The sequence below is a fragment of the Engystomops pustulosus genome, chromosome 2 (assembly GCF_040894005.1).
Source record: "Engystomops pustulosus chromosome 2, aEngPut4.maternal, whole genome shotgun sequence".
NCBI lineage: Eukaryota > Metazoa > Chordata > Amphibia > Anura > Leptodactylidae > Engystomops > Engystomops pustulosus.
Genome location: NC_092412.1, coordinates 43,407,733 through 43,433,290, shown reverse-complemented (window position 1 = coordinate 43,433,290; position 25,558 = coordinate 43,407,733). Strand labels below are relative to the sequence as shown.

At 43.7% G+C, this 25,558-nt stretch overlaps 2 protein-coding genes across 4 annotated transcripts in view; one reads left to right on the top strand and one right to left on the bottom strand.

The window, feature by feature from the left end:
* Positions 1-16,056, bottom strand: part of BRCA2 (BRCA2 DNA repair associated) — a 36,107-nt gene extending 20,051 nt beyond the window's left edge. For 2 of the 3 annotated variants that reach the window (XM_072134387.1, XM_072134389.1), the window contains exons 1-10: positions 15,903-16,056; positions 13,343-13,594; positions 12,355-12,451; positions 12,124-12,209; positions 11,504-11,544; positions 10,964-11,069; positions 9,784-9,839; positions 9,524-9,620; positions 7,357-8,196; positions 1,891-6,108 (exon numbers count right to left, since the gene is read on the bottom strand). In XM_072134387.1, the coding sequence (XP_071990488.1) occupies positions 1,891-6,108; positions 7,357-8,196; positions 9,524-9,620; positions 9,784-9,839; positions 10,964-11,069; positions 11,504-11,544; positions 12,124-12,209; positions 12,355-12,451; positions 13,343-13,594; positions 15,903-16,053 (5,944 nt within the window). In that variant the 5' untranslated portion in view covers positions 16,054-16,056. The remainder of the gene's footprint in view (positions 1-1,890; positions 6,109-7,356; positions 8,197-9,523; positions 9,621-9,783; positions 9,840-10,963; positions 11,070-11,503; positions 11,545-12,123; positions 12,210-12,354; positions 12,452-13,342; positions 13,595-15,902) is intronic. The other variant, XM_072134388.1, reaches the window with a different exon arrangement.
* A 1,933-nt stretch (positions 16,057-17,989) lies between these two features.
* Positions 17,990-23,103, top strand: ZAR1L (zygote arrest 1 like). Its single transcript, XM_072134386.1, has 4 exons — positions 17,990-18,633; positions 20,544-20,636; positions 21,991-22,065; positions 22,781-23,103. The coding sequence occupies exons 1-4, from the start codon at positions 18,013-18,015 to the stop codon at positions 22,922-22,924; spliced, it is 933 nt and encodes a 310-aa protein (XP_071990487.1). The 5' UTR covers positions 17,990-18,012; the 3' UTR covers positions 22,925-23,103.
* The last annotated feature ends 2,455 nt before the right edge of the window (positions 23,104-25,558 follow it).

Sequence of the window (25,558 nt, the reverse complement as noted above, 5' to 3'; positions counted from 1 at the left end):
CAGCCTGTGGCACCCGTGCCATAGGTTCGCCACCAGTGCTATAGGTCTTTAATAGGGTCTTCTGTATGGATAGATCCCTGTCGGGGGGCAGCTGATTAGGGTCTCAAGTTGATGGATATAGGGTGTAATAAGTTCCATACAACCTATAGTGAAATAGGGATAGTCTCACCAGACCTGGGGAGAACGTCTTCACCGAACTCCACACATCACGATCGCCTCACTCATTTACTTACATGCCATTTTGACTACAAAGTCAACCTGTCACGATGACCCAAGGTGATGTTCTTCAAGGAATATAGGTCTCATGATTTTTGTTATCTAGAGGTAAGCATCCTCTTTTTACATACTATGGTCCACATTTATCAAAAATAGTCCAGTCAGTACTATGTGCAGTTTGCCTGTTTATAGTGCAGGGGGCGCCAGATTCATGAATTGTGGTGCCAGTTCTTCATGAATCTGGCGCCCCCTGCACTGCACCATTTTTTTTGGAGCACTTTTGTTTATGGCGCACGGTCCAATTAAGCAGTAACAGCCCCTTTTGGTGCACATTTTTTTTCTGTCTTGTCGGACACAGGGCAGCCACGACACAAAACTGGTGCAGACACATTAGAAATACATGCACAAAGAGTTTGTATGTACTTTTCAGTGCAAAGTCAGACAGAAAACTGGTGCAAACGCTTTAATAAACGTGGGCCTGTATGTGCCGTTAGTAATCGATACATCCGGATCTAGCATACCTGTTTAATAGTGTCTATTTTTAACTGTGGCAGATGAGCCATTTAGAACATTATCCATCTCAATCCCCCATCACGAATTCCTCTCCCTTTTTTAACTTATTGTGTAGTAAACGTTTTGTTTTATACACTTCACTTCTTCACAATGCACTTTCCAGGTCATTCCTCCTGTACCCTCTCTTACTTTCCCATCTTTTGAGGTCCACATCCTCAGACTTTTCCGCCCATTCTCTCTTCGAGTGGCTGTAATATACCGTCCTCCTGGCTATCCCTATCAGTTCCTTGACCACTTTGCCTCTTGGCTCTCACTTTCCATCCTGTGACATTCCAACCATCATCATGGGAGACTTCAACCTCCGTGTAACACTCCCATCTCTCCTCCTGCCTCTCAGCTCAGCGAGCATATACATCGTTCAGTAGAATGGAAAGACAACATAAAAAAAAAATAACTAAATGTGCGTCTTTCCATCCAGAGTTTCCTGCAAGGTTCAACAGATACTGTAGAAACTGAGGAAAAATAGAAGCCTTTGTCTGCCAGTACAGATCTATAGACAAGACTTATCAGAAGTGTCTAATAGCAGAACTGTTCCAGTTGCCCTTGGCAACCAATCAGAGCTCAGCTATAATTTTCCGCAGCAGCTATAAAATGAAAGATGAGCTCTTATTGGTTTCCATGGACAACTGAAACAGTTCTGCCCTCAGACACTTCTTATAAATCTCCCCCGCTCAGGGTATATGCTGGGAGCTTTCCTGTCATATATGCTGAACATAGCCAAAAAACAAGATGTGACTGTAGCTTTACTATGTGTTACACTATGCACCATTATCTTGGGTAGATGATCAAAGTATACATTTCTAAAATTCCTGAACTCAAAAAAAATGGGAATTTAGTAGGCGGCCATATGTAATCTACTCCTTGGAGCCAATATTTACTGCAAACTCTACAGGCACCTTCAGAGAAGGCTGCAAACTCAACAATATGTATGACATACTGAAACACGAAGAATCTAGGGGAATTCTTTCTGCTTGCAAATAGGGGAAAAAGATTTATCGTTATGGTCTATCCAATGTTTTACACTTGAAATCTAATTCATAATCCACCACCCATTCTTTACATCACAAACAATGGTGGGTATTGAACAAAGTAATCACTTACCACGTGGTATTCCATCATCGGACCGTAACCTTTTTCCAAACCGAACACTGGGGAGTTTGTCAGTACTGGGAGGTAAACCATCTGTCAGGTCTTCATCATCCATGAATGCTTTGGCACTTTCTGCGGCTTCAAGCTCAAAGTCATTTTCTGGAGTGTGAGATGATGTAAAATATAAGTTTGTTCTTCCTGGGCCATAGAAAGGTGTGGAAGGTTTTACAAACTGTGACGGTGGAGCGTTACGGCTGGGAACATCTGAAGGCCTAGTTGAAGTATTTTGGGCACCTCCACTACCTACAGTGTTTTTCTCTGGGCATTCTTGATTGGTGTTCACGAATGGTTTCATTCTTGAAGAAGCTTGATTTACAGCAAGATTATCTCTTGAATTTTCATTGTTATCCAATTCTTCAAAAATGCCTTTAACTTTTTGCAGTGCACCTTCGGAGACATGCACCTGCTTCCCACTAGCTGTGCTAAATCCAAATGACGCTTTGGAGGAATGTTTTATTTCGGATTCTCTTAAAGATACTTTTGCTACAGGTGTTGGTTTGGAATTAGGTGGGATATCCACGGAAGCATCACAATGGGATGAGCAGCCATTGTCTACCTCAGAAAATATCTGCCGTGCCCTCTTTAACGATTCCTTGGATACAGTGACAGATTTACCTCCAGCGGTGCTAAAACATGACATCTTGGGTACAGAACAATCTTCCACCATCGGTTCTCCAGGGTCATTTCTCAAGCTACTATCTACTGAAGATCTTCTTTTACTAGTCTGACAAGTTTCTACTACAAAACTGCCTTCCTTTTCTTGGGTTTGGTTTGTTCTGACTGCTGTATTAAGCTTTGAACTATCAGCGGGATCTACCAGATTATCAGCATCTACAAAAAGAAGTTTTGCCTTTTGGAGCGAATCATGAGAGACGGTCACAGCCTTTCCACTTGCGGTGTTGAAAGCTATAGGGGGCAAGGCAACAACTGGAGATTTAAACTGCACAGTAGGTCTATGAATGTTTTCAAGGTTTTTACCCTTTACGGAGGAGAGGTTGTTTTCCTTAATTTTGGATCCCGTTTGGACACTTTCTTGGAGCGACTGATCTTTTATCTGGTCATCATTTAAATCAGCAAACATCTCTCTAGCTTTCTGTAGAGCCTTACTTGAGAAATGAACAGGATTTCCACTTGCTGTGCTAAAGTATGCATTTTTTTGGTTGGAGGCCTCCTTCTGAAAAATGCCTGTATCTACAACTTTAGGATTAGTACATAGTGATTTTTTAGAAATGACTTCTGTTGTCTTCTGATTAGGTTTGAAGGTATCTAAACTTTTTGATGGAATCTTAGACTCAAATTTACAGACGACTTCCGATGCATCATCAGCATCTGCAAACATCTTTTTAGCTTTCAGGAGGGAACTTGGAGACACTGCTACAGTTTTACCACTAGCTGTGCTGAAACCTAATGGAGGCAACTTGGGATTAGGATATTGTCTCGCATTTTGGTTGACTGAAGTACAAACTCTTCCTGGATCAAGTAGAAGGTTGTCATCTAAATCAGCAAACAAACCTTGTGCTTTTTTCAACGAGTCTTCAGAAAGCTGAATCGACTTCCCACCAGCAGTGCTAAATGATGTTCTGCTCAAGTTAGTAATTTTATCTTCACATGAATAAGTCTTAGTAGAGATTTCTTTTCTGGAAAACCGGTCTACTACTTGATTGACCAAGGGCTTCATTTTTCTGTCTTGAGATATGTTAGAGCTCCTTCCCTGATCTGCGGATTCCAAGACATCACAAGCCTGGTTTTTCTCCTGATCACCGGCTTCAGTTTTACTATGATGGTTAGGATTTCTCTGTCCAACGTCTAAATCATTAAGTTCTGCAATATCAGCAAATATTTCTTGTGCTTTCTGCAGAAATTTTTGAGATACACCTATCACTTTACCATTTGCAGTGCTAAAACCGGGATGGTGGAAGTTAGACGTGGCTTCTTTTACTTGAACAGTTTCATTTTTTAAGTCATGAAAACTACCAATATTGTCTGTAGAATTGGTTAGGTAAATGCTAGAGGATTCATGGTCTTCTAAACCACCATCATCTACTTCAGAGAAGATTTTGTGAGCCCTTTTTACACCCTCCTCAGACAACTGAACAGGTTTACCACTTGCGGTACTAAACAATGAAATACTTGATAGCAAATTGTTCTTCTGAGGAAGACTTGACTCCTTGGTCCCCTCTTTTTGTAACATGCACAACTCCTGCTTTGGTTTCTCGAGATGACCATCAGAAAAAACTTTAGATACTTTACTCAAGGCCAAAGGTCCCATTGGGCGAGGCATTGTCCCGTCCTTTCCTACAAAGGTGGTCGGAGCTTGATCTGCATTTGTTTCATCGAACACTTTTGATGGTTCTTCCAACGTACAGTGATCTTTACATGGATCAGATGAATCCAATATATCACTGAACATCGTCCTTGCTTTATCTAAAGCAGCTTTGTTAACATTAATCAGTTTTCCTTTACCAGTAGCAAACCCAACTTGCACTTTAGACAAGAATGAAGATGAAGCATCTCCATTCTCCGTTTTGTTTGTCGTCAATACAGCTACTCCCATTTCGTTACTATTACGTTTATGCTCTTGCTTTGAGAGATACTTCTTTTTCGTTTGTTCCAGTGGTGATATAGAAGTAGTTTCTTGAACAGGTAATGTAGAAGTTTTGCCCTCTACTGCAACATGTAAGACATCAAAACTTTGGGCATTAGCTAAACACTTTAGATCTTTTATGGTCTTTGTGCATTTTTCTTTCCCATTTTCTTCCAAATCCCCAAACATCTCCATCGCTTTGATTAAATCTTCATCAGTAATACCAACAGATTTACCACTTGCCATGGTAAATCCAGCAACAGCACCATTCCCAAGTTTGTAGCAAGAATCTAGCAGAGCTTTCTTATCGGCAGTGACATCAGAATCACTTGTACTCTCTGATGCGACGCTTACTACGTTACTTTCTACTTTTTCTTCTCCTGTAGCAAAGCTATCATTGAAGTCTACATCTTTCCAAACATCTGATGTATTTAGCTTCTCAGAATCAGTAATGCTTCCTGCATTTTGCACATTTTCACTATCTGATCTTAGTACATTCAGTTTCTTAACCTGTGTAAAGTCAAACTGGCTGCCGGCGTTCTCCAAAATAGAAGAAAGTTCATTGATCTCAGCTTTTTGGCTTTCTGTAAAGATGTCATGTAAGGTGGATTGAGTGCCACTCGACAAACTGTGAAAGGTTTTCCGGTTTATCTTTGTAGGAGAGGTATTTAATAAGGCTGCAGAGTTTTCCTTCAAGCTCTTCACGTCTCCTTTTGACTTACTGTCTGGAGTAGGTGATATAGTAGGCATTTTGTTTTCTCCCTTTACATCATGTGCCACCTCATCCATGTCCCCTGAAGCTGTAGGTTTGATATTGATAGTCATTCCAACCTGTACATTCTCTACGTTAGACGCGGTCCAATCAATAGCATCTGTCCTGCGTCTTTTCTTTGGGGTTTGATGGATTTCCTGCTTAATATCCTGGAATAACCTAATGCCTTTAGCAAGTCCAGTTTCTGTGACTATTATCTTCTTACGTGATGCAGTCTGGAATCCCATCGCATCTCCGGTTTCAGTCATTACACTTAAGGGCTCTTCGTCTCCATTTTCAGCTTTAGCAGGACCCGATGTGGGCAGAACTTCAACTTCTTTTAAAAGACGTTCTCCTTTCCTTAAACTTTCTTCTGATATGTGGATGTTTTTATTAGATGCGGTTTTAAAGCCTCCAAAACTTTGCATATTTGTGACTATAAGTAAATCGCCGCATTTCTCATTAGCGGAGTTATACTCTGCTTTTTTAAGGTGCGAAATAGAGGAGGCGGAATCCCAATTGTTAACTTTTGAGTTGTGTTCTCGATCGATCACAGATTTTAAGACATCATCTTTAGCACAACGTTGAGGCAAGTTTGTTTCTACAATTGTACATTCCTGACTAGTGGAGGGCAGAGGATCTCCATCAAAGTTTGATTTCACCTCAGAAATTGCTGCCGTATCTGTAGGACCGTTCTGGATTATATTCATGAAAGTTTCTTCTATTTCTTGGATGTCCATACTGCTCTCCTTCATTTCACCGTCTCCTTCCTTTACGCCTAGCTTCACTTCTGGCAGGTTATTTGATACCTCAGCATACGTTAAATCCGATGGCCCTGGAGGGGGAAAAATTTAATTAGTACATTTGTAAATAAATCCGCAACATGAAAAGGTGAATTTCAGATGTTAATGTACTTGTAAAAACTTCCAGGTGAAGCAATATCAGATTACAGGTTAGTTGGGGTCCTTAGCTGGACTTCCCATACGCAATGTAATAGAAGACTGGCCTAAAATTTCCTTTCTTCTGTGACTGACAAGGTTTACATAAGAAGATCTTTAGTGACTTCAGAATCTAAACAACTGGTCTTCCATCATTCTACCTTATTGCACAGGATATGGAAATCAGTTTCCATTGTAGACTTTTTATGCTTCATGTGTATGGGATTTGGTTAAATACCATTCACTATGCTACTACTGTATAATGCTGAGAGGTTTCAGCATTGGAAGTCTGTATGTTACATGCATTGTGTGCAGAAGGCCTAATGTTTTGCCATTCTGGCCCAGATATATACAAACTAGTGCACTGTGCCTGGTTTTAGTTTGCTCTGTTGCGACAAATAATCTAATAGTGTTGCACGCTCTTAGTTGATTCGTTTACAGGATGTGAAACAGTTGCACCTATTTTTGGTGCAACCTATTCTTAGTGCCCTTGGCTGCATGCTGTTGCAACATAACTCTGTTGTATCAGTATCAATAATAAATGTGGCACAAACTAAGATGCACAGTATTAAAAAGTGTCGGACAATGCTTCTGTGACACAATTGTGGCTCACAAACATAATATCCGGCAAGTTCTGTGTAGCGATGCATAATCTGTGTGCACTATATAAATAAAGGAATTATTATTATAAAAAAAAATACATGCACAAGGTCCAAAGACAATTTTTTTTCATACAAACGTAGACTAAAGACTAGCACAGACAAACTAATATATCTGGGCCAATGTCTCTGGACCAAACCAGGCAGGTTTGACAAGTCATACAGCAATTTCCTAGATATTTGGGTGTGGTATTGACAGGGGAATATACTACTCTGCAAACCCTACATTTCTCTTCAGACAACCATGTGCACAGTCTCCTACACAAACATAGCACCTTACCTGTGTGAGTAGTATCTAGTACTGTAGCTTTATAAAAACTGGGGTGGGTGCCCATAGATTGGACAACGCTTCCCCCACTTTAAAACCTTTACGATTTATACTATATCTATGGTTAAGTTTCTGTAGAGTTTATTTACCTAACAACTTTCAAAACTAATCCCAAAATATTTTCTGCAATGTAACATTTAAAAGAAGAGAACACTTACTGCTGGACTTGGCGCCAAGTGTTTCCATGAGATTTGAAGGTCCGCTGGCCAAGGCCATATCATCCTTCTGTTCGTTTTTAGTTTCTTGACAATCCCCCTTAAGGCAGTATGTAAATTTGGTTGGCCTTTTCAGCATAGAAAGCATAGGTTTAGGGGCCTGGTCGGCTATATTGTTGTTCTTCCAAGTATTATTATATTCAGTCGCAAAAGATGATGAGCGATGGCCTAAAGCAAGACCCAAAAGATTCTTATTGTCATCTTCAGCAACGTCAGCTCCTTCTTTGGGTTTCTCCTCATACTGAGAGGAGCTTGAGGGACCATCTAGATTGGTGTTACAGATGTGAATCTTATCTGTGTGCAGATGTGAATCCTTATATGAGCAATTTTCCATTACATTACAATCTCCACGTCCACCATTTTCTATAGCCAGCTTCTCCTCCTGTGTCGTATCAGGGAGGTTCAGCGGAGTCCACTCATAGGATAAGGATATCTCCCTTGAACACGTCTTCTGCTGTATTACATTGCTATTTATGTTGTGGTTCTTGACATCATACAACATGCCCTGCTCCTTTGTGTTTTCTATAGGGGAATCACATATTTCGGGCACTGCACTAAATGGTTTATTTTTCCTTTTAATTCTTCTATCAACCTTTACTTTTCTCAGTTCTGGTGGTTTTTCGTTAGTGAAAAATATGGACAGAACATCCTCCATTCCTTCTATGGCATTCTCAACCACTTGGCGCGCTTCCTCATCTCCGACAGTGTTCAGGACGGTTTTCTTTTGTTGTGCCTTCATATAACCTGATGATTTTTCAGTGTTTTCAGAAGTGGTGGCTTCTGCTATAAATAACATAGCACAATCAGGGAGGTACCATTAGTTTTAAAGTGCACCTAAACTTTAATAATACACAGCATATATCAATAGTCAAAAGCATGAGGAATAACGCTATTTTTGGAAACTATATAAGTGTTCAGTTTTTCCCTCTGTAGGTACCAGGTCTCATTTCTCCATTGGCTGGAGGCCTAGCTGATGTGACTCATTGCTCCCATTCCCCTCTTCATAGAAGTTTTATAATTATATTTATATTTAATTATATTATATTTTCTCTATCTTCAAAGCAAGGCAGAATTCAGTAGAGATTTTATAAAGGTGGTCACTGCTTGGTGCAGCTGAAAGGTAATATACACCTTTTATAAATTAGCCTCCAGATTACAAAATGTATTAAGTGTCCATTGCCCCTTAAAGGGCATCTACCACCACATTTAGGGGTGGTAGACTGTCACCAAATGCACGCTCGTAACCTTAGGGGTGATGGGGGGTGGAGTCCTTCTGCCACGTTCCGGAACGCCTGCTCCTTTGAAATAAAGACTTTAGAACTTTATGCAAATGAGCCAGAGGCGCTCACCTCTCTGCTAGCTGAGCGCCTCCTGGCTCCGTCGTAAGATAATTTATGCACGCCCCTCATTGATATTCCCCCCCAGAGGACCAGCTGCAAGCGCTTCAGACAGCTGGTGATGTCAACCGACGGTCTCCTAACCTTGCGCATCCGTGTGAGCTACCTCCCTTGCGCAGCCGGCCGGAGAGAAGTGCGGCTGCACAAGAGACACACATGCAACTTTGTCTGCGTGCCAGAGAAGGAGGAGGACCTCTGAAGGTAGCTCACACACATGACAGCCGGGAAACGTCAATGAGGAGGAATATGAGGGGGGAATATCAATGAGGGGGTGTGCATATATTATCTTCTGATGGAGCTAGGCTCATTTGCATAAAGTTATAAAGCCTTTATTTCAAAGTAGCAGACTTGCCGGAACATGGCAGGAAGACTCCCCCATCACCCCTAAGGTAACGAGCAAGCATTTGGTGAAAAGTCTACCACCCCTAAATGTGCCCTTTAAAGGAAATATACCTTAAAAATCATGTATGGATAAACCAGGGGCTATTACTAATATATCCAGGCACTGTGATTGTGGTAATATTCTTCTATTTGTTATCCATGGCCTCCTTCCTTCTAAAATCAACTTTTACAATTATGCTAATTAGCCCAAGGGGCTACCCTAGCTCTTCTGTGATCTGACTTTACAGGCTGTTACACTGTCTGACCCTCCAACATGCTTCCTCAACGCAAATGCATGTAATATATAATATCTACCCTAGGAGATTACTCACTGATGTTTGTGCCGTCACTGTTATTATTTGCTGGGGGTGGAGATGAGGAAATAGTGTCAGTAACACCGTTCATCTTGGAGAAGAGGCTCCGTACAATCTGGGGGGAAAAAAAAGTAGTGATGCGAGCTCTTTGTATAATATGCATTACAGAAATCACAGGTAATAAAAGCACATGAAGCAGGCACATGAATTATTCTATCTCATCACTGCAAACACCGCATTTCAGTGAAATTCCATGACAAATGAGAGAATCTGCTCACCACTACATCTTCTATATTATACTCCCTCGGCTTAGGAGCCTCTTCTTTATCTTGAGCTACAAAAAAGCAAAGTAAAAATAAAAAATAGGAAACGAAATGAGAATTTATATATACAGTCATATAGTCATACACTGTATGTTCTCATCTATATGGTTTGATATGGTACCACTATAACCTTACCCCCAAATCCATAAAGTTTTGAGGATATACCGTATATACTGGAGTATAAGCCAAGATTTTTGTGCTGAAAAAGCCCCACACGGTATATAAAAAACATATTTAGTACTCACCTTTCAGCGCCGACCCCCCAACGTCTAGCAGAGTGCCCCCATGAAATAAAGAGCTTAGTACTTGCCCTTAGGTACTGATCCCCGGCTTCCTCTTCTCCACACAGCACCTCTTCGGGTGCCCGGTAGATACACGTCTGTGCGATCTGCTAGCACACAAACTATGATGTTAGCAGACATACACATGCATCTGACGGCCCGGCCAGGAACCCAAAGTCATGTTGTGGGGAGAAGAGGATGCCGGGGATCAATGCCTGAAGGTGAGTACTAAGTTCATTTTTTTATGGGGGAACTCTGCTGGACATTACATTTATGGGGGAACTCTGCTGGACATTACATTTATGGGGGAACTCTGCTGGACATTACATTTATGGGGGAACTCTGCTGGACATTACATTTATGGGGGAACTCTGCTGGACATTACATTTATGGGGACACTCTGCTGGACATTACATTTATGGGGACACTCTGCTGGACATTACATTTATGGGGAAACTCTGCTGGACATTACATTAGTTGAAGGGGCTGCATTACTAAGGGGAGACATTTAATTAAAGGGTAATGGCTGCATTTCCCACCCTAGGCTTATACTGGAGTCAATGTGTTTTCCCAGTTTTTCATGGTACAATTAGGTTATACTCGGGTCGGCTTATATTCGCGTATATACGGTAAATGACATAATGAACTTGTGATAGCCATCTGTATAATATATCCGTAAAGTTTACAATTATTATACTTTGTCTTTCCATATGAAATAAAGTGAAAGGAGTAGTACAGGCTTTACAAATTGACCAACTATGGCAGCCCCAGACTGTGTGTGTGAACAAAAACCAACTCTTACAATTTTTTCAAAAATGTCTTCAAAATGTAGCACCTTATTATCCATTACTTACCAATGATCACAGTGGGAGAGAGCGGTGTAGCCATTGAACTTGACCAGGACATCTCGGAATCGGCTTCTACCCCAAGACTTTCTGATATACATCTTGAGCTCTGGTTCTTAACAATATAGAGCAAAGTTAATGATGAGAGTTGTGGGAATTCAAGCATTTTATCTAAAAGAAGCACTCCAGTCATGTCATTATCATCATGCCTTTCTGTTCGGGTCCTTTCATCTCTAGTCACAAATTCAGTTTTCTTACCCATTGTAAAAAAAAAAATAAGTAAATAAAAAAAGCACTGCAGCTCCCGCCCAATTTCCGATTCTACTGAAATCAATAGATATTTTAACAGATCCATTTGACTTTCATTATTATTATACAACAGAGGTCTGAACAATGGTGTGTACTGGGCCCAGCCTATAGAGATGAGCTGCTATCTAATGGGACATCATATAGTACATAGCCAGGTAGATCAAGGCAATTCATGTGCCCTATTCTAGACATTCTTATTGTGAGCACCTGTAACCACATAGATGAAAAATATGTACTTACCCTCATCAGCTGAGGTGTGCACAGTAAGCTGTCAGAAAAATCTGAAATAAATGATGAGGTTTATACAATAAAGATCATTTTTAACCCCCTTACTTTACAACGTTACTCAGTTTTATTGCCGTTTTAGCGCCTATCACTCAGTGATGGTCAGTGTAAAATTCCACAGTGTGTGTGGAGACTCTCTGAGCAGACACATTATGATCCCTCTAGTGCTATGAGATGCCGTGTGCTGATAATGTGCTTACATTATCAGGGTCCAGGGTTTATCTACACTTTTTTTAGCTTCTGAGCATTCACTAGCATCTGCCAAATAGAAAATGAGAGATCAGACAGATCAGAGATCCATGAGATTCACATAACAATGACACATTCTAACCCTGCTACATCTCAGCCTCCCTCCCCTGGATAAAGATCGTATCTTGTTTGTAGAGTAAACTCTGCAAGCAGCTTGCAGGAAGTGCACTGTCTGAGTTTGTCTTGTAATCATTAATGATCCATCCAAAGTATAGGTAACCTGTGATGGGTGTTAAAAACCCAGGCCAGTGTGCTGTATCTGGCTCAACACATAACAGAGCAAAAAGCACAGTGGTTACCCAGCCTAGAGACTATAGAGTACTTACCAAACTTTCTGTTCTGCTGCGGTGTCCTGTGCTGGTATTTTCCATCCCGAAAAGGAGTCTTAAACAACTGTTTTAAGACAACAGGGCTGAAATAATAAGTAGTAGAAGAAGATTCACACAATATGAATGTATATGAACATTTGTACACATCCACATTGCTGTGACTGGTAAAACTGAAGTGGTAAGAGTACAATCATATGTAGACAATCCAATTCTACCTTTATAACTTACCTCTCAGTTAAATATCTATTTGAGGTGCCGAAGGCTTGGTGAGCTGGTACAGTGTTGTCAGGAGTTTGCTCTGTCTTGGTAACATTACTAAAATTTCCTGAGGGGGGAGGAGGGGAATAAAATTAGATGCTTTAGAATAGAGGATAAGGCAGAGCACAGACAACTTATTATGTGGCTTAATAACAAGCTGTGTTGTTTGCAAGGAGCACAAGCTCCAAACGTTAAGGGAAATTGTCACATCGAAAACATCCAGTTAAAGACGTTGCAATTGTTCCTCATGTTTTTGTAGTGTGTGTGTAAGTGAGGGGGGGCAGGCTATTTGGTAATTAACAACATACATCTATTAATAGTTCTGCTCTGCTTTCTTGATACGTAAAGTCTTTTACCTCATCAGCCGGACATTCCTGTCCATAAATGGCCGCAGATGGAGGGTCATGTGATCTCTAACTGTCCATGAGCAATCGCCCTGCCAGGACCTTATGATAGTATTCATGAATATATGATCACGATCCTGTTGGGGTAATTTGTCAAGGACAGTTAGAGATCACATGACCCTCCATCTGCGGCTATTTATGGACAGGAATGTCCGGCTGATGAGGTAAAAGAGTTTAAATATCAAGATAATGGTGCAGAACTGTTAATAGATATATATTGGTATATTACTTAATATCCTGCCCCCCACACTTACACACACATTACAGAAAAACAGGAGGAAAAGTAGCCAACCCCTTGAATGTTATAGAAATGAAAAGTGGAATAAATTGATATCTAGTTTCAAAGAAAATAATTCTGCTGTATAACACTCCTCTATAGCAGACAGGATACTTTGTACAATCTGCTCATCACCTTCTGCTCTAGGACATGCTGCCTGCAGATAGAAGACTATGTACAATTTGCGCAGCCCCTCCTGCTCTATAATATGATGTGTACTGCTACCTTTCTTCAGAAAAAAACATTACATTTAGTTTCAGTAGAGGTAACATCTTACCTCCTGTATATTGACTTTTATCATGATCTTTTGTTGGGGAAAGAAAAAGGGGGGAGCATAAACTCTGCTCCCTGAAAATGGTTGGCGTAGACTCTAACTGGCTGTAATGAGATCGCCTCTGCTGCGGGGTCTTTAAGAGGTTATCACCCTGCCGGACCCCTCTGTTGTCCTCATCCTCATGTATCCTGGGCTGGAGCCGTACAGCCTCTCTTGTCAGATCTTCAAACCAGTTTATATTGATCTGTCCCAAGTCTGTAGGAAAGAGATCCATATTATAAATGGTAAGAAAAATGAAATTCTGAAAACATCAAAGTATAATGTAACACATGTACTGTATATATCATACATCCACATCTCCTGAGCAAACCAAATCATAAAGCTGCTGTAGAAGATAATACTGGTGGGTGGTCCAGAAACCCTGCACAACACTGCCACTTCTCCTCTCCTCTCTGCACCGCACTGCCACTTCTCCTCTCCTCTCTGCACCGCACTGCCACTTCTCCTCTCCTCTCTTCACCGCACTGCCACTTCTCCTCTCCTCCCTGCGCCGCGCTGCCACTTCTCCTCATCCTCCCTGCACCGCGCTGCCGCTTCTCCTCTCCTCCCTGCACTTCACTGCCACTTTTCCTCTACTCCGTGCGCCGCCGCTTCTCCTCTCCTCCCTGCGCCGCGGTGCCACTTCTCCTCTCCTCCCTGCACCGCCACTTCTCCTCTCCTCTCTGCACCGCACTGCCACTTCTGCTCTCCTCTCTGCACCGCACTGCCACTTCTGCTCTCCTCTCTGCACCGCACTGCCACTTCTCCTCTCCTCCCTGCACCGCGCTGCCGCTTCTCCTCTCCTCCCTGCACTTCACTGCCACTTCTCCTCTACTCCGTGCGCCGCCACTTCTCCTCTCCTCCCTGCACCGCCACTTCTCCTCTCCTCCCTGCACCGCCACTTCTCCTCTCCTCCCTGCACCGCCACTTCTCCTCTCCTCCCTGCACCGCCACTTCTCCTCTCCTCCCTGCACCGCACTGCCACTTCTCCTCTCCTCCCTGCACCGCACTGCCACTTCTCCTCCCCTCCCTGCACTGCCACTTCTCCTCTCCTCCCTGCACCGCACTGCCGCTTCTCCTCCCCTCCCTGCACCGCCACTTCTCCTCTCCTCCCTGCACCGCCACTTCTCCTCTCCTCCCTGCACTGCCACTTCTCCTCTCCTCCCTGCACTGCCACTTCTCCTCTCCTCCCTGCACCGCACTGCCACTTCTCCTCTCCTCCCTGCGCTGCACTGTCGCTTCTCCTCCCCTCCCTGCACCGCCCTGGATACACTACAGCATTATTAACTGAAACAAATGGAAAAGGGCCCAGGCTCAATGACACAGCCATTTAATTTAAGAATGTATATTACCCCCCCCCCCCACCGTGTCATATTCTGGTGTGTCCGTGTGACCGCAAAAGACTTTAGAGGCTCAAAGGAGTTATCTAGGAATCTAGGGGGCTGGGGTGAGAAAAACTAAGCAAGGGCGCTGTCCCAAGTTGCGTTTGCAAACGCAGACAAAAACGCCTGCGAACGGGAACGAGCCACCGGTGTTTTGCATTAATTTAACACAAAACACCGGCAGCTCGTACCCGATCGCAGGCGTTTCCATAGAAACGCCGATGCGATCGGACCGGTGGGCGCGGTTTTGTCTGCGTCTGCAAACGCAACGTGGGACAGTGCCCTAAGGATACTTACCTTCCACCAGCTTCTGGTTAGTGGTTAGTCAATTAGTGGCCTCCACAGACAAGGGGACAACAAAAGAACTGCCCTCCCATAGTCCAAGGATGCCTCCCATTGGCTGAAGCCAGTCCCATGACCCCTGAAACGTCTAGGCAGAGTGACATGGGAATGGGAGCAGGGTAAGAATGCATTCTTTTATTCCTCCAGATTCCTTAAAAACCCCTTTTAAATGGTCACTTATCAGAGAGGCGAAAATGTATGTAGGGGGATTGTATTATTTTTGTCTTTGTTGCATCTCACAAAAACCACAAAAAATAGGGGGTGGGGGAAAAAAAATCAATTTCCAGTCAAGCTGCTCAGTAGGTCCATGGAGGTCACTGATTGGATGAAGTTGGTCCGGTGACCTCCTGCACTAACAGCAGAGGAAAAAGTACCCTAGACAGGTCCAACACTGCAGCACTGACACCAGGAGCCGGAGCAAGGGTAGTGGACTTTTTATTTTGGTTTTCACATTAAAGCTGCATTCAAACATGGCGTTTATATTGTATTTTGAAATGCAACACAGCAGCTTTAGAGAGATTTGCCCAGGAGTTTTTGTGCTGCGTTTCAAAACGCAATGTAAACACCACTTGTGAACGCAACCTACAAGGGCTTATTCCAGAAACAGCGCCACACCTGCCTACTGGCTCAGAGTGGTATTGCAGATGCACCGAAGTAAAGAGGGTGAGGCTGCAATGCCCCTTTAATATGTTTAGGAATATTTTGGGCAACAGGTGGTGAGCAGTCACACCAGCCCCCGGCATGGGCACAGCATGGCGCACGCTGCTCTATGCACAGTGGAGACAGACACTTATAAGCACCTGAGTGACTGCAATGCTCCTGGAAGAGCCGCAAGAAGACGGAAGCCATGATGGTGACGTTCACATCAGTGCGCGCTGCTCCGTCTATTCCATGGCCGGCGCCCAGGCACAGCGACCACAGACACTGTACAGCTTCAACTTCCCGCGGCATCTGCTCGCCCCGCCCCCCAACAGCATCCGCATGACACCGGGCCAATTACAGTACAGCTCTTAGACTGCTCCGCCTCCTGGAAGTATGAACCGGCTGTTGTCATTGGCTAAAGACACGATGGAAGTTGTTGTAAAACTACATTTCCCACAATGCAGCTGCGGAATGCTGGTGTCAGTGTAAATAAATAGTGTGACGTATGAGGCTGCGAAAACAGGAGGAGGAGTTATAGAGGGATATTAGGAGGCTCCATAATAACAGTACAGTATTTACCCAGGGTCCCTTACCGTTACCAGGTCCTATCCCTTCCAATGTGCTGGGAAAAAAAATCCAAATGCGGTGGAATTGATTAACCCTTTCCCTGCCAGACGTTTCTGTACATTTTTGTTACAGTTTTGACACGTGCAAATAAAACCGAAAAGACAGTATAAAGAGTTATACTAAACCCCAACAAACCATATATTTGCATTAACCCCTTCCAGCCGCCCTCACCTTTTTCCCCTTTTTTTTTTTTGCGTTTCCATTTTTCACTCCCCACCTTCATAATTCTAGAACTTTTTCATGTGTCCGTGTACAGAGCTGTGTGAGGGCTTATTTCCTGTGCAACGCTAGCCCACAGGTGGGCCTCGGCCCGATTGCAAATGCGGTTCCCTGGAAACGCATATGCGATTGGGCCGAGGCCCGCCCCCTGTGCGCTAACGTCGCGTTATGAACGCAACGCTAGTGGGTTGGTCTGCATTTGCAAATGTGGGTCGCGGCCTGATCGCATCGGCGTTTCTATGGAAATGCCTGCGATTGGGAATGAGTCGCTGGTGTTTTGCATCACAAGCTGATATCCCCCTCATACGTCAGCTTGGAAAGTTATTGGGGTGCACCAGATCAGGACTAGACTCCCTGCAACTCTTGCCCTCACCCCACCTTTTACATGTTACCCAACTAGCTGCCCCCTTAGTCTGCACCTCCATACTTCCCTTGAGGGCGCGTTCACACGTTGCGTTTTGACCTGCGTTTTCATTGCGTTTGAAACGCATATACAACAGCTGAGGAGAGGTGATTTGCCTTATTACATCACTGTTAACATTTCCGTTTACAAAACGCATGGTAAACGCGATGTTAACGCACGCGTTAACAAAGCGTTTTGTTAACACATACGTTAACATTGCGTTTAGAAGCGTAAACGGTAATGTAATTAGGCAAATTACCTCACATCAGCTGTTGTATATGCGTTTCAAACGCAATGAAAATGCAACCAAAACGCGTCCTGAGAGGGCAGTCGTTTCACTAGTGCCACGTTGTGCGTTGCATTTCTGACGCATTTCACTGGCTCCAGCCTTGATTACATGCTAAGGTTACATTGCGTTTTAGCAGATGCAGTGGAAACGCTATGTAACCTTAGCATGTAATTTTTGATGCCTTTTAAAAGTCGCTTTCACACAATGCGTTTTTTTATGCGTTGGAGATAAGGAGGAATAATCTTCTCAATGATAAGTCTTCACCCATTATTATCCACACCTGCTTTTGGATTTAAAAACTGCATCTGAAATACTGAACGTGTGAACGCGCCCTTATTAAGCTGCATACATTTGGCTGGAGAGGGCTCCTCACTCCTCCGCTCTTCATAGGAAGCAGTGCTCCAAGGTCGTACTCCAAAGATAGAGCATTTTGTGGTGACGGTACGATGCAGTGAGCATAGGTGTGTGTGTTCACCGTATCGTGCCGTGCACCATGCACTTCTATGGCAGCTGTACGTATGGCTAGCATACGGCTGCCACATACGGTCGTGTGAAAGCGGCCTAACATAGATGTGTGGTGATGACTATGGACCACTGCTCCATAGCGCCCCATGTGGCAGTATTTGTGTTTGCAGCTGGGGTAATTAGTCTGTGACTGCCCCCAGCTGGAGCTGATGAGGCCGGTAGGATATAGCTGTGGCCCGGGCAGCAGACAGCAGATACACGAGTGATGGCGGGCTTCATGTACTCCCCGTATAACGCCTATCACAGCTATGGCGGCGGCACTTTCGGGCAGGCTCCCTCTGGCCCGGCCCAGCAGCCCCCCGCCAGGCACAAGCAGCCTCCCTGGAAGAGCGCCAAGTCCTCCGACACCCCCGACTACTTGGACAACTTCCAGCGGGCGCAGCTGAAAGCCATCCTGTCCCAGGTGAACCCTAACCTCACCCCACGCCTGAGGAAGGCCAATACTAAGGAGGTCGGGGTGCAGGTTAATCCTAGGGTGGATGCCGGGGTCCAGTGCTCCCTGGGGCCCCGCACCCTGCGCAGACCTACCCCACCCCCTCCCGGTAATGCGACCAAATCACTGCCCGACCCCGTGCGATTCACTCGGCCGGTGGCTGTGTACTCACCGGTGGTGGATCGCAGGGTGTTCTCCCTGCCACAGGGGGGTCGTGTCCCCAGGAAGAGCCCGGCCATCCCCCAGTACAAGGAGACGGATCACAGCCTGGAGGAGCCATCACACCAGGAGCAGGAGAAATCGGCCGAGCCGGTGCTAGAAGAGACCCGGGAGGATGTGGAGCCGGCCCCGGATAAAGAGCCAAGTACAGACGAGACGATCTCTGCATTCCAGGTAGTGCGATCTGATTGTAGCGATAATGTAACCTACTATAGTTTGTATTGTAACATGTAGCATTGCCTTTAACTCTTCTGTATCTTTTGGTACTTGTGTGACCACTATTCCTTCTAACACTCTGCATGTACATGCATGCTTGGGTCAGGTGTGCTTGTCTTCTGTGACTCATGCACCATCGTTCCCCTTAGGACTGTGGGCTGAACTGCTCATGATGATGTCCATTGATAATGCAGGCAGGAATAGGACCCCCACTATAAGCTGGGGTGATGCTGCTTCACAGTGACTGTACCCCATACTAGTCAATGGCGGACTATGCATCTGTGCGGCTAGCTCCATCCAATGCATGGTGACTTGTTCTAAATCAGTGGTTCTCAACCTTTCTAATGCTGTGACCCCGCAATACAGCTCCTCATGCTGTGGTGACCCCAAACCATGCAACTCGCAGTAAAAACACAGTAAAATTGCGGTTCCGATGGCTTTAGGTGACCCCCGGTTTTGGTCGTTCGACCCCCGCCGGGGTCCCGACCCACAGGTTGAGAACCACTGTTCTAAATGCTAGGGGCCCCATTTCAGGACACCGTAGGTACAGCTTTATTTTATATTCCATCCTCCCCAGTCCACATCTCAGATAAACTCAAGGGTGCAATCACACGAAGCGCTAGGGCTGTGATGGTGAACCTATGGCACAGGTGCCAGAGCTGGCACTTAAAGCTCTGGGCACCCAGGCATCAACCAGAGCATAAGTCTCCATAGAGGACTCAATGGCTCTTCCTACAGTCACAGGCAGCCCATGATGTGCCAAGGCGATGTGGACTGTCCTGAATCAACATTGGCGCTCCTACTCCAGGCCCTGCCATTCTTCCTGCTCAGGGTAGCCTGCAAAGGAACTACAATGATCCAAATTTCTTTTTTCTACTGTATTTGTGTCCTCGGGATGGCGAAATGATGGAACAGGGAGCAAATACCACTTGCTTTAACAAAAACTGTGGGTTTTGGTTGTAGTTTGGACACTAAGGTTCACCATCGCTGAGATGGGAACTTGGTGTCTTGCATTGTTTTAATGCAAGACTTTGGGTTAGCATTTGCTTGTTTCCATAGAATGCAATGCTGAATTCTGGTTTTCATGGGCAAATAGAACAGTTTTACCTCAAACTCATGATAACACCCCCCCCCCCCTTTCCCCTGTTATCTTTTTGCCTGTGCTGAGTAATAAAGTATTTGCATTCTAACTTGTATGTATTCAGTAACCTGCTATATCAGTTGCCTCTAAAGCCAGCAAAATCTTGTCATGTATGGACTCTCAGGATGGCGTACAAGGCATTGGTTTGGCCTCGCCTGGAATATGCCGTTCAGTTCTGGGCACTGGTCCATAAAAAGGAGACGCTGGAGAGGGATCAACATGGAGCCACAAACATAAGGGGTATGGAGGGTCTCAGTTATGAGGAAAGATTTAAAACTAGATTTATTTAGTCTGGAAAAGGGACAACTACAAAGGGGACATGATTAATTTTTATAAATGTATGAATGGTCCATACAAAAATATTGTGGTAAGTTTTATCAAATCAAAAGACGAGGGGGCACTGCCTCCGTTTGGAGAAAACCAGGTTTAATCACCGGAGGCGACAGGGCTTTTTTTTTTACTATGAGAACTGTCAATCTGTGGAATAGCCTGCCTCAGGCGCTGGTCACAGCAGGGACAGCAGAGAGCTTCAAGAAGGTCTAGATGCCTTTTTACACTGAAATAACATTGACGGTTATGTAGAATTGTTTCCCATAAATCCCATCCCTTCCTTGGTTGGACTTGTTTAGTTTTAACATAACACTGCTTGTTGACCCTCTATAATGCAATAGGTGCTGTGTATTGTGTAGTGCCTCGCATTGTATGTAATGACTACATGTCCTTTCAGTTCCTGGAGCAGAAGTACGGCTACTTCCACTGCAAGGAATGCAAAACCCGATGGGAGAGTGCTTATGTGTGGTGTATTTCTGGAAGCAGCAAGGTGAGGAGCCGCTACACATCACAGGGGTCAGAGGTCATGGGTTTTACTGGGCCACATGTATAATAGTTTTTTGGCTGCCGCTTTTTCAGGTTTCCTGAAGTTGGCCTACTTAAGATACATTGCAATGATAAGTTTGTTTTTTTTTCCGCTTTGTGATACATGTGGTGAGCTGCCTGTTTAGTATCACTTATGGGACTTTTTGTGGTGTGAGGCTTTTTAGTCCCAAATGGTAGTTTACCAAAAAATTCTGGGTCTAGCCTGTCCTGTTTTGTGACTTATTAGGTACAAGAATGGGACAATTCCAAGCCTAAAAGTTGCACAAACATGTGGGCTACAAAGATTAATACAGCACACTGTGCTAAGTCCTTAAAGAGAACCCGTCATGCAAAATAACCCCCCTAAACTAAATATATTTTCATAAACTGCCATTAGAGAGCATTGCCTCTATCCCTTTGTCCCTCTACATGCCTGTAAACCGAAGCAATGAGGTCCTAAAGCTGTATGCAAATGTGCCCAGCAGGAACTTCCCTGCCCAGTCACTCCTACTATCTGTGGAAGACTAGTAATGAGAGCATTGCCCCAAGAATGGCTAGCATGATTTGTATGCCAGAGAACTGGCATACAAGGAATGATGTGCCCCCTGGTGTACGTGCCATGTTCTGGTCTTTAGCACCTGTTTCTGGTGCAGCTTTGGGCAGACAATGGCCTCTAATATAAAGTGATGAACTGTCTTCCCTTATGAAAAGGTGCTGTACAAACATGGATCCTGCCCAGAGAAATATGATAAAATATGCTGTAACACTCTCTGCCCTGTTGCTTCCTCCCCACTTGGGTAACCTATACATTAATGTATGATTATCAATACACAACATAACCTTGGCTTGGATCATTAAGGACTTTACTATGTTTCAAACAGATGCAGAAGATGGATATCTCAAGACTTATTTTTTTATGTATCGTTTAGTACTTGTTAGATTTTGTTTTGTACTTGGGATACTGTACAATGATATATCATGTAATATACCTCAATACATGGTCTTGTAATCTGTCCAAATATGTTTAAAAAAGTGATAAAGGCCACTGGCTAAAGTGTCTTGGAACCCCCTTGGCACTTCTGGAGATATGTGCTAAAGACTAGGTACTAGAGCGGGCTGGGAGAGTACACTATGCATTATGGCAGCCCCTTCCCTAGTCCCCTGTTTGCTTCTATACAGAATTCCTAGAAAACAATTAACCTGAATTAACACTCTTGATCCACAGACATCTAATTATCTAACTACCGGTAACCAGAAATTTGGGCAAACTGATGGCAAATAAAACTTATGACTGCAGTAAATTCCCCATTTTCTTGCAGGTCTATTTTAAACAACTTTGCCGCAAGTGCCAAAAAGGATTCAATCCCTACAGAGTGGAAGCGATCCAGTGCCAGGTATGAGCATCTGGTATATTGTTTGGAAGGAGATCTAACAATGTTTCTATGCATTGTGAATCAAATCTACCTTAGGAATGCTATAGCTACACAGATGCAGAAACATATCATATCTCTGAACCAAGTGGTTTTGCTCAAACAATTATAAAATTCAAGTCCTTGGGAAAGCTGGGTGCAGACTGGTCCTGTCTGGATAGTTCAGGCAGCCAATCAACCTGAGCTGGATGATTCATTCACAGCAGCTGGGGTATGGTGCAGAGATTGATTACATATTCTTGGCTTATGCTGGTTGGGACAAGGCTGGATGCATGATAGAGGCAAGAGGCTCATCGGAGCAGCCCCGTTATCATTTTTATAATAGTTTTTTTTTTCAGCTACACCACTCAGTTCAGAGATTAAACAAGAAGAGTTTCTGCATCAGTGTAGCTACAGCATTCTCAAGGGATTTGGTTTGGTTCATAATGCATGAAATCAAATGGTAGATTTTCATGAATGATCCTGTGGATAGGGTGTAACCTTGAGTTTAACATTAAAATTCTGTAGGGGGGGTTGTGTAAAGCAAAAACTGTCTTGTGTGTTGTGGTTGCATTTAGTATTTCAGCCGAAGGCTATTAGTAAGCACTGTAATTGACCAGTGATGGTGCACTGGGAAGGACAATGTAGGGATTTTAGTTGCTCTGAATAGTGATCATATGTTTCCATTCTTTTTATACAGACTTGCTCAAAGACCCGCTGCTCCTGTCCACAAAAGAAAAGGCACATAGATCTGAAGAGGCCGCACCGCCAGGAATTGTGCGGTCGCTGTAAAAACAAGAAGCTTTCCTGCGACAACACTTACAGCTTCAAGTACATTGTCTGATGTGGGCACGGCTTGGCCTGTATGACCCGCACTTTGCTCTATGCATGTTGCACTTTGTTGATCGGCTCTGAATCTTGGCTTTTGACGCGGCATTGGAAAATGGACTGATGGCATTTGTATCTGTCTTGTAGAGTGGTATGATTTTGTATACATTGTAAATAAAGTTGATTTAAAAAATACATGTACAAATTGGAGTGTGCAGAGATGTCATCAATGGGAATGTATTCTCGAAGGGGTGGAAAAATGCAAGGCTATGGTGGAGACCACATAGATTAAAGGGATGGGCAATATGTTATACATCTGCCCCCTATAGAGGCTCTTTAAAGGGTTCTCCAGAGGTGGAAAACATAGCTGCTGCCTTTACAAACCATGGTCAGGTGTGGTGCAGTTTTTGAAAGGTACTGCAGCTCAGGTGTATAGCACTAAAAAGGCTACGTCTGTTATACTATGCGCTACCAATGATCAGACATGGAGCTGATTTTTCAACCACCAGACAACCCCCTTAAACTGAACACTTCTACAGCCATGGAAAAGGTAGTTGCATAGTGTCCCTATTAGGACAGGTAAAAATGTTCTGTGCTAATGGGAGTTCTCAGACTGAACTTCATCACTGAATTGACATACTGTGGGGAGATCAGTCTGTTCTGCACCAGAATTCTCAGGTCTCGTGTGCCTGAAATGCCTTGCACCAGATTTACTAAAGATTTTGGGCAACTTTCCAACTTGTCCATATAATCGTGTGACCTAGGCTGTGTGCTGATCAACTTGACTCCTGACTTTGATCCATTTACATGACTGGCTACAAATTGTGGCTGGATCATGGCTACAATAGGTGTGTTTCGTGTGTGTTCCGTTCAAACTCCAGCAAAATATAGGACATTCTTATAAAATGGAGCCCTAAGTCTTCCCAGAAATATCAGGTAATGCAGAGGTATTTTGGTCTTCTACTCAACATTTCACAATGGGAGCATTGGAGTCCTCTTGGCAGTTGTATCCTGTGACAGCAGATAATTCTGCCATATATACGGGCAGCATATGTTACCATTCATTTCAATGGGGAAAAAAACTCATCAAATGGCTGTATTGCTCAGTGTGAGCCACAAAAAAAAGAGCATATCTTATTTTCTCATGTATTTGCATCCATATGACCCGTTGAAGTCTATGGGAACATAAAATACAGGTTTCATGTGGTACACTGTATGCTGCTGTACAATACATCCTGTATCCAGAAAGAACATCCATTTGGCAGCTCCCCATATTTTATACTGGTACGGTATGGATACCTGGACCAATGTGCAAATACAAATGAAAAACATCACGCTTATATACGGATTCACATGGCACTGGAGAAATTACACCCTAAAGCCCACAAGTGGATTTGGTGTGAGAAACACTTTCTGTACATTTTTGGGGTTTACAAACTGGAATCACTAGGGAGATCTTGTGCCATCAGCTGAAGCAAAGTTTCTCTTACTTTGTTTTCTCATGGGCAAAAGGGGCATTAGTTTGAGGCAGCCACAGGTCTGTAAACGTAAGTTTGCTATGCACCAAGAAGGAAAGCATTATATGGGATAGAGTTCAACAGGAAGAGCGTATTATATATTTTATTGCCGAATGACCTTTTCACAGCGTTGGCTTAAAGGGAAACCTGTCACCAGGGACCTCATTTTCACTAAAGACAGGTTGCAGAAGCTTATTACAGCTGCAGTGCAAATCTGCCTTTTCTATGCATTTGCATTACAATATAATTGTGTTATAACTTACCTTGCTCCCTGACAAAATCCTGGTGTAGTCACAGGGGCTGGGCTTTGGTTTGGATGCATTTCAAAAAAACATGTGGTTTGTCTTTGTTACCCACTCCTCGGAACTCGGCCCCCATCTTTGTGCTCCTGTCTAGCTCCACCTCCTGCTTCTTCTCAGAGGTCACAGGCTGGTCAGCCTGAAATCAGTGGGGGAGGGACAAGCTGTACAGGAGCACAAACATGGAGACGGCCTGCAGCTCAGACATGTCACATGTTTTTTTGAAATGCATGCAAACCAAAGTCCAGCCCCTGTGACTACCCCAGGATTTTGTCATGGAGCAAGAGTAAGTTATAACACACAATTATATTGTAATGCAAATGCTTAGAAAAGGCAAAGGCAGATGTGCACTGCAGGTGTCACAGGCTTTTACAATCTGTCTTTAGTGAAAAATGAGGTCCCTGGTGACAGGTTCCCTTTAACATTGGAAGACACATATGTCTGAAAGTCTTGGGAATTGCTACTCCCAGTACGGACTTGCCAAAAGTTAGTGGCAAATACAGAATCACTGGTTTCTGCACCTTTATGTCGCAGCTACCATTGATTCATAGAGAAGTGCAAAAGAGCTGTTCTGCAGTCTCAATGACACAGACAGCGCGATCACGTGATTATGTCATCACACAAGTCCAGAGAGGAGATTCTGGCAGAAGAGAAAAGCGTGGGATCACAAATTGTGAAAAGCAATTATTGTTATTATTATTATTTTAGACAGCTTCATATTATGGCATGATGGCACTGTTTGGATGAGGAGCTGCACTGGGGAATATATATAAATTGATTTGGGGGCACTATCACTTAATTGAGGGATTTAATATGTAAATTTAATGACGTATA

Coding starts and splice junctions, on each gene's coding strand:
- ZAR1L (XM_072134386.1), top strand. CDS start 18,013: ATGGCGGGCTTCATGTACTCCCCGTATAACGCCTATCACAGCTATGGC. Junction 20,637..21,990: donor GTATTTCTGGAAGCAGCAAG/GTGAGGAGCCGC, acceptor ATTTTCTTGCAG/GTCTATTTTAAACAACTTTG. Junction 22,066..22,780: donor TGGAAGCGATCCAGTGCCAG/GTATGAGCATCT, acceptor CTTTTTATACAG/ACTTGCTCAAAGACCCGCTG.